The 9733-nt window shown below is 36.0% G+C and overlaps 1 protein-coding gene across 5 annotated transcripts in view; it reads right to left on the bottom strand.

The window, feature by feature from the left end:
* Positions 1-9733, bottom strand: part of Hcs (holocarboxylase synthetase-like protein) — a 75655-nt gene that overhangs the window by 39376 nt on the left and 26546 nt on the right. For 4 of the 5 annotated variants that reach the window (XM_067088553.1, XM_067088554.1, XM_067088555.1 and 1 more), the window contains exons 4-6: positions 9070-9261; positions 8482-8635; positions 6297-6434 (exon numbers count right to left, since the gene is read on the bottom strand). In XM_067088553.1, coding sequence (XP_066944654.1) covers positions 6297-6434; positions 8482-8635; positions 9070-9261 — 484 coding nt within the window. Of the gene's footprint in view, positions 1-3973; positions 6435-8481; positions 8636-9069; positions 9262-9733 lie in introns of all 5 variants that reach the window. The other variant, XM_067088556.1, reaches the window with a different exon arrangement.

Below are 9733 nucleotides of genomic sequence, written 5' to 3'. Positions count from 1 at the left end.
TCCAGGTCGAACAGAGGCAGGTTAAACAATCCTATGCTCAACAAATAAGAAAAGCTAAGGATGTGTGGTAAAGGTTACCCCAAATATAAATGTTAAAAATAGGTCCCATCTGCCAGAAATCACAAGTGCTTCTTGAGCAAATTCTTAGAATAATGTGAACCTTTAAAACACTGAAACAATAGATTCTGGATACTTGAATCTTTCTATGAAAATACAATGATTAAAAAATTAACACAAGTCAATCTCAGTACCACATGAGAGAAAATACTGTTTCAAAACTGTCCATATATCAAGTTAATGAAGCAAAATTAAACATGAGCTGAAATGAGGCTTCAAAACAGCCTTGTATAAACTAAGGTCATACCATATAAATTACTAATTTCTCTCATGTCTAACCTCTTGAACAGTTCTCTGCTCATCTGTGGAACTAAATTTACCAGCATGGAGGGACATAACCATCTTTTCTACAATATTAATAGTTTTATTCCATTGTTGCCAGTAAACTGACCATTATTTTGAAGCATCTCTTTAGGATAAAGAAATTCCAAGTGTTAATACTTGAGTACTGTTTCATCACAGCATGGAGGGACATAACCATCGTTTTACAATATTAATAGTTTTATTCCATTGTTGCCAGTAAACTGACCATTATTTTGAAGCATCTCTTTAGGATAAAGAAATTCCAAGTGTTAATACTTGAGTACTGTTTCATCACAAAACCCATTTTACTTTTACATAGCCCATCTTCAACCTAGATCTTTATGCTATAATCAGAATCTTGAGATGATGACATTTTAAAGTGGTGCAAGTGATGTGGCTTCACAGTATAGTATTTTCAGCAGGATGGAATACTTGGTACCACTAGTACCAACATAACTGATATTGCTTGGATACCAATTCCTTCATCCAATGCAACATCTGTAGACTGATAACATAAGGGCTGGTCCACAAAAGCCAGTTATGCGCTACTTAGCTCAAAACCTGAGACAGGTGAACATGGTAGGGATAGGAGGGGAGGTTTTCAGATACTGAAAACAGCAGCATATTCTGTACACCAGAAAGATCTTCCCTTCCTGCCACCATAAATCTGTCTCATCCAATACCAAGTCCAAAAACCAGTCTTACAAGGACCCTTTTTCAAAGAAAGGGCGAACCTGCAGAATACATTTGAAACAATGATTGTTCACAATGGATGTTGAATTAACAAGTGGGGAGGAAAACCATCCCAAAAACTCTTGAAGAAGAATGCTTAGCGAACTTCTGACACGTTTCCTCATCAAGTTAGGATGGTGTCAGACTTTCCCGAAGCATGGGATCATGTGACAACACATTATGTACATCTGCCAGAAGTATCCAGGTTCCGGTGAGGATGTGGGTTTGTGCGTGTCTTTTGGGGCAGGTCCCGAGAAGTGACGGGATGAAACAGGGTACAGAGATTCATTCCAAAACCAACCTTGAACTTTACTCCAGGTCTCAAGAAGTTTGAGACCTGTGTGGGTGTGGTGCTCAATAACTAAACTGATTTGTACACTGAGTTTTAGAGGTAAGGAGCATATCTGTCTACCAAACTGTAGATTGCTTTCTCCATTTTTGTAATATGTATTTTGTTTTTGAGTAACGTGGGAAGAATTCCCATTTTTGCATTTTTTTTTGTATTTTGTAAAACTAAAAGAAGATTTTGCTTGTCTTCTTCAGATGTTTTGCTGAGTAAGAGGTCGAGAATGTACTCAATGGGGATGAACGAGACTTTGACTTATTTTTTTGACCTGTGCAAGTTATACTATATGACATTTATTGTGGTCTAGAATAATTATGACCTTTTCACTTTGTCTGGTGACCAGGGTGTTAGTCACTAGCATTAGCTGGTCTAGAATCATTAATCTGAATGTTTGTGAATCAGAAGTTCCTCTAGAGATGATTTCCATTTATAGGGGGTGGAATTCACTCCATTTCATGATCGTAGCTTTTGTTGAATCACTTTCATTAAATTTGCAAATATAGTCTGGTTTTGTATATCAGTGTTTAATTCCAGTAGGCCTTTGTTTAAGAATAGGTTCAGTGAGAAGAGTCGACGAGGGAGAAGGAATTTGCTGACCCAAGATGAGCCACCGCTACCAGAGACTCTAAGGAAAACAAGATGATTGATGCTGTCCTTAAAACAGGTACTGTACAGCAATAAAATATGACCCTATTTGACCTGGGGGTAGGGTCATTAACATATTTTGCATGCCCCCAACAAGTACACTAAACGTAGCAATATCTAGTTTCTTCACATGTACTGAGAGATACAAGGGAATCCTCATGCTATACAAGATACAAAAATACAGTACGTGCATACAGAAACCTTGTGTTTGAATCATTCCTGAGCATCTGAAAAGGCAATAGGCTCAAAACAAGGTAGCACTAACACCAGAAAAACCCAAACTTACCAATAAGTAATTGATAATTTTGGAACCTAACATTACAAGCACAAAACAAGGTACACACGCAAACACACAGTCAAGTGACCAAGACTCACTTGTTTTTGTACCTCCATTTGTACAAAAACAGGCTGGAACAATTAGTTGCTTGGCTGTAAACAAGTTGCACCAACATGCGCAAATATACATGTACTGTATCTGGCAGTAATCATCTCGACAAAACCAATGCACAAATATCTTGATGGTAACACTGTATCTCGAGGATAATAATAATGCCTAAATGGAAGACCAATTATCAAATCTGTAGCAACCAATCGAAGGAAAAATTATAATCAAATCAAATAATACAACAAAAGTAGCTTTACATAACCAGTGAGTCACAGTTCTAGACTCACATGAAGTGAACACTGAAACATTAAGCTGAGAAGTTCAAAAGCATGACAGAAAGAGAACAACAGACAAAAAGATAAAATCCAGATAAAAATGCAGCCGAGGTCAAATGGATGTTGCAAAGAACCTCTCAGTATTGCTCCGAATAACTGGGTCTTGAACCATAGCACAGACACAACACACAAACTTGCGATGAGCACCCAATGATCCTCTCCATCCAAGCAAGACACCTGGAGGAACCAAGCAATGAATGCTTATGTCTCTGCATTGTACACTTATACTGCCATCTACCATCCCCCTGAAAAAATTGTTTTCCATCCCTAGCTCACAAGAACACTAAAGCTATGTGCAAGTGATAAATATTACAGTAAAAGCCAAAGGAAGATTTGACCTTGGGATCAAAGGAGTGAAAGTCACTGATGACTTCTTGGGGACAAGGAGAATAGTATGAAGAGATAAGAGAAAATGAACACTCAGCTGGAGACCCTCTGCTATACACCTACATGGAAGACAAAACCAAGTCTAGAAATTTTGGCGAGACATAGGGCTTTACTATGCAGGAGAGGTCCATTCAACTTTTAGCCACTGCCCCATCCACTTTAACCAGCGACTGATTCGGTACTCAGTTTGTTGGTCAGTCTTGACTGGGATTTGCAGTTTTAACAAACGTACTGTACTGTAAGGTGTTTGAAGTTTGTACAAGTATCCACACTTGAATTAATTTCCAAGCAAACATATTATAACATAACATTTTTAAATTACTGAATTAGTTACACAATACCGTACCATTCTTAATTCATTACATTACAACATTCCTATGATTTGTTACTGCGGTTAGTAGAGACACTAGTATATAGAGTATACTCTAAACGTACATCATAAAGGATAGCGTATAAAAACCATTACATAAATATCTCGGTTAATAAGATAACAGATGAAACGTGAAATAGGTCCTCATGAATGGCATGCAACCTAAACACATCGGGCAATAAAAAACAAATTGCATGCAAAGCCTACATACGGCGTGCAACATCAGCCAAGTCAAAACAACTACTACTAGTAAACTGAAAGAAAAAGAAAACAGTAACAATGGCATGCATCCATAGGAACTTGCAAAATAATAAACTAAAAAAGAAAAAAGAAAAGATAACACAAAAACTTACACCGAGACACAGAAACCCGCCACTCGGACCCTCAGCACCAATTTTCAGTAAGAGAGTTGTATCTCCTGAGCTCTGGAGAATCTACAGTGAGACAGGCATGGGGGGAGAGTGACCGGAGAGTCCCGCATCAGATATACTTTTTTCCAGTTCTCAGATAGGAAATTGATTCTCGTATCAAAATCCAAAGTATTTCAAGAAATAAAATAAAGGAAATCAATCAAAATTAATTTTCAATATTAACAATCCACAGGAAAGTTTGTAAAAAAATAAAATAAAAAGGCTTGGATTCTAAATATATACATAACTGGATGAAGGAATAAAAATAAAAGCTTTCATACTGTATATCCTACATACAAAACAAGTAACTTAATGGATAGCGTACATCAATCAAAAATTAAATTCATGTAGCTTAACACATACAATAATACTATACTATATTGTACTAAGCTCAATCTTACGCAAAATCAAGTAAAACAGAAAGTTTCAAAGGTGAGTATTCAGCAAACTAGGATTTAAATAAAATGACTAAAAGGAAATCTATTTTTAAAATCTTCATCCAAATACTCTACTATAAAGTCTGGATGCTTCACTACACTTTATTCTCACTCCTGTCTTGTTCATAAGCTGAGAAGGAACAAATAAAGCCAGTGTAATGTCACAAGTGCATTATACTAAATGTATCTGAGGAGAGGCATGCCCGGATAAAAATTAATGTAGGTTGGCACTCAGAATGCAGCAATAAGGGAAAATATTGCCTATCAGTTACAAGACAGCATGGGTTCTTAAATGCATTTCACGGCAAAGAATATTCTAACGAGGAATGTAAAGAATACCATATTCTAATGAGTAACGACAGCAGTGCAGGATCAACAATAACAATGAACAAATAGGTTTGGGACGTGTGTCTCTTCACCACGCTGCAAGTCATGTGAAAGCAAGGTGTAGGGAAGGAGGGGGAAATCAAAAATTGAACAAAAGGATATTGAGAAAGGAAAAATACCACGCAACTGCGTTACAAAGCAGTTATTTCAACACTTCCAGATTAAATGGTTTGCCACTTAATCTTCTTTTATCAACCAGCATCTCCCTTTTTTCTTGTGACATTTCCAGGCTTCGTGGACTGTCCCAACTCATAACAAGACCACGGCAAAAGCAACCAAATGACGTGACCCAACTCAAACAGACAAAATAAAAAAATCCCAGAAAAGAAAGACAATGTAACGCTATGTTCCTTATAAGAAAGCTGTGGTCAAATAAAAGATAAAAAGGATAAAAGTTGTAAACAGCATTGCAAGTATTACCATTTTCAAAATCCTGGAAATCTTTAAAGGAATACTTGAATATTTACTATAAATGTTCAGTATGGAAAAATCAAATAATTCAATCCCTCTAATTTTTCCTCTGTTGAGCCAAACCCCACAGACACCGGTGACATAATGTACTATACTGTATCATAATTCTCAAAATTCTGGAAAACAAAACTGCTACATTGTCTTTACATCTCATTGAAAGAAGCATTTAAAAGTAATCGCTATGCCTGGAAAAAAATAATAAAACAATAACTTAAACCAAATGAAGCATAGCATCACCCAGTGAAAAGGGAAAAAATTAAGAAAAATTGCATGTGAATTATTAGATACAAAAACTAATAACACCAATATTGCTAGCAAGCTGAATGAACACATACAGTATATATCTGGCATATTCTAGCTTGCAAATTCCACAGTACAGTAGTGTGAAATAAATGCATGATATGAATAACTTTCAAGCAAATAAAATGAAAATATAGAGAGCTTAATGTACTGCACAGTATTGGACTATACACAGAAGAAAAGAAAAAAAAATTCAACTTGGACAGTGCATACATTATTTAATGGCCATTCCAATTTTCTGTCATCTTCAAAACGAGATCTACACAGTCAGAAAATTTCTAACAAAATCTCCACCTTGATTGTAATGTACTTATTCTACAATAACAGTTTTTGCAGCCTTTGAATAATAAATTAACTGAACAAATTATTACAAAATTGCATTAAAAGAAATTATTAAACAGAGCTCATTAATTTTTTCAGCAAAAAGTTCCATGTCTTTGTCAAGACTAATTAAAACTCATCAATTATCAAATCTGCATCCTAACCAAAACTAACACCACATTATTTATTGTTAGTACAAATGACTTGCTTTGCCACAGCAACTTCCTAAAAAAAGTGATACAGTACAGTACTTATATACTGTACACTGTCCAAGTTGCATCAATAAGACAAGGTATGAATTATAGATACAACAGCAAAAGTATAGATGAAAATCTAGAAACCAAAAATACCAGGAAAGCCTGACGGAGAAATACTCCGTGCATATTCCAGCTGGGTGAGACCTCGCTCCGCAAAGGGGCCGGGTGTGACACTTTCGGGGATGCTCAGAGGATCATCCAGCGTCGAGGGCTCGCCAACAAGATCAACAGCTGAAAAGAAATGTTACTATTATAAGTCTTGTCTGAAGGTTCTTTGTAGCCCTGGTCATGTACTGAAGAAAAACAATAGGCATATTACTAAGAAATATCTCCTGGGTTTCTGTACAGTTATATCCCCCAAAATAATAGTCAGCGTGGTTTTTTATCCCTTATGAATAAAATGTCTCTAAATATTTAGGACCAAAATGTCAGGAAGTAAAATGAACTAAGAAATACTGTAATGGAATTTAAATATTAATATGATAAAGAGAAGATGCAACTTTACGATACTTGTTTCAAAAGTTTCAACACCTTTTTGCCTCTATAGTATTAATGTCCCAAAAAATTTTTTTAGGTAAATAATCCAATAATTACCAGAATTTTATGGCCATATCAAAAGCAGCTTTCCAAATATTTCAGCAATTACACTGACCTCACAACACATGGGAAACCCAACACAAGTCTAATATATTCTTTCAACTTTATATCTTTATCTATCCAAGAGCACCTTTAAGAAATCCCCCTGAAATTCTCTTTGTTGGATGGACAATATAGGACCGAATATAGAACTAGGCCAAAGGCCATCCACTGGGACCTATGAGGTCATTCAGCACTGAAATGAAAATTGAAAGTAAAAAGTTTGAAAGGCGTAACAGGAGGAAAACCTCGCAGTTGCACAATGAAGCAATCGTTACGAGAGGGTGGAAAGAAAGATGGAAGAAAGAGACTATGAATGGGGATATGATAAAAGGAATGAAAGGGGCTGCAGCTTGGGCCCAAAGGGACTCCACAAAGAACATTAAGTAATGCCTACCAAGCATCGCATGAGGTGCAATGACGGCACTACCCCTATGGGGGGAATGGGCAATATAACACCACTCCTCATAGTTAATAACATTTAGAAACTATGACACCACCAATTTGGAACCTAAGCAAGTGGTTTTCTGCCTCATATTCCATTCGCTATGCCTGCCTCTCATACAGCCATATGCCAGTTTGTTTAGCAGCTTCCTACTTGTGCCAACCTATCTAACATATTTAAGTTATTCAAATAAAATCTAGGCTTTATCCTGACAACGTATACACCCCTCATTGTGGATTCACTGGCAAGACTTTACATCGACAGTAATCTTGAATTAAATTTGAGAAATTCAGCCGAACAACTATAATGCCAATATAAAGTGCTGAAATTCTGCAACTGCAGAACAATATCTAAATTAGTAATATTAAACAACTGTCTTTCACACAACCCCAGGGGAATAGTAAGTGCTCATGTCAAATGGTGTTCCTGTGGCCAGAACTAAAGTTAGAAAACCCAGGTTTACTTGGATGACAACTACAAGGAGGAAACCTGGAGATTAGTGGAACTTTGTTGAAGATAGAGCACAGGAAAGACTTAAGTTATGGAATTTCACAAGAGCCCTTTGCATCACACAGTAGTGGAGGCAATAATGATGAATAAAAATTAAAGCAAAGCAATGGGTGTGCAGTAAATTGATGCCTATAGATTAATCATGAGGGTTTGCTGATTTAATAAAAAATTTATATAGCAAATAACCAAAAAAACCAATGTTTCATAAATATTACTGGTTTTCTTTACCTTATATACTGTACTAAATAGTGAATCTGACCACTGGTTTGCAACTCAAAATTTAAAAACACAACAAATAAACATAAGTGAGACACAAACACAACCTTTAGAAGACTTTGAAAGCTGAGATTTTGGGATTGTTTTATACACAAAAATACCCCTTTGTTACTGACCTAATTGAGACCTATTTTGTTGCAAAACAGATCCAAGTAATATCATTATTGTTTTCATCATTGTGCATAAAAATATGCCAAGTTCCTTATTTTTATAGATAACAAAATGTAAGTTTAAATTAAAATTATTTCATAAAGATCATTATAAACATGATTTTTTAGACAAAACACACACTTATCACTAGAAAAATGCCTCAGACCCCCTAAACACCCTTTTAAGCAAGTGTATGTTAAAAGAGGTTTATACTGTTGTAACAATTTTTACAAGACATTTACTGATTACAGCTGTACTTACTCAGTATCTTTGTGATGACAAAATCATCATCTATCAAAAGGGCATTATTGAAGAAGGCTTGAATCATAGCTAAGAGTTGAGGGGGAGTGGCCATAACAATCACACCAAAAGTGCCTCGGGCCTTCCAGGCGTACGGCTGCGACAGATGTTCCACCTGCACAAACATCACGAATGAAGACTTGAAAATACATATCTAGAATGCAACCTGAGAAGAAAGTAGCTGGTCCCCTCAAAGAACTGTAAAGTGTTCATGAGTTTTCAAGAAAAACTGGTGCTATGGACACATTCAAACTGGTCTCATTTAGCAAGACCTTACTTCTAAAATCCAAGAGTTGACTATGCTACATGTCATACGAGAAATTTTTCAAAATCGTGTAGAAATGCCGTAGGTAAGTAAAAGAGCAATGAGATAAAAGAGTAAAAATATCAAATCTACCGACAATGACAAAAACAATTAGCTTGTAATCAATGACCAGGTACTCGAACTGGATTTTAAATATTTTCTTTTAAGTTTCAAAACAAGATATTAACTAAAACAAGCAAAGACAAGTGTCATTAACTCAAACTTTACAATCTAAACCATCTTACCATGACATGGTGATCGGAAGCCATGTCAGTTTCGTGATCTCGGTAAGAGGCTTCAAGAAGGATCGTAACGGTTCCTGAGACATCGGAGCTCCCTGCGTTATGCTCATTACTTTCAACTGTCTTACTGTGTGGGCTAGCCTGGGTGGAGGACGAGGCAAGAAAGAGTGTCCATCGTTTCAGATCTACTTGTTGCTGGAATAAACAAAAACAGAGTTTACAGTATACAGTACTGTAAAAATCCAACCATGACAAATGAAAAAAATATTTGATTTAATGATGACTTATACACACCATACATACACAAGAATCTTCATGATGTCTTCCTTAAAGCTGATGTTATCAAGAGGTTTTAAATACTGTACTTTAAAATTCAACTCAACATGACTCAGCACCTTAACAATTAGGACTATTCCTATCTAAATATGGTGATGCAAAAGTATGGGTAAAGATATTTACCTTTATACAGAATAAACACAGTGTACCTTTCCACTCCAAAGAAAAAATTAGGATAAACTTTATAAATTTTACATTCCCAACCACCTCACTTGTTATGGATAGGATAGGAATGTAAGATTTGGGCCAAAGGCCAAGAGCTGGGACTTATCTTATGAGGTCATTCAGTGCTGAAAGGAAAATTGAGAGCAAAGGAGGTTTTAAAGGCGAA

This window comes from Macrobrachium rosenbergii, chromosome 45 (assembly GCF_040412425.1).
Source record: "Macrobrachium rosenbergii isolate ZJJX-2024 chromosome 45, ASM4041242v1, whole genome shotgun sequence".
NCBI lineage: Eukaryota > Metazoa > Arthropoda > Malacostraca > Decapoda > Palaemonidae > Macrobrachium > Macrobrachium rosenbergii.
The sequence above is the reverse complement of the archived record's forward strand: the minus strand, read 5'-3'. Positions and strand labels throughout refer to the sequence as shown.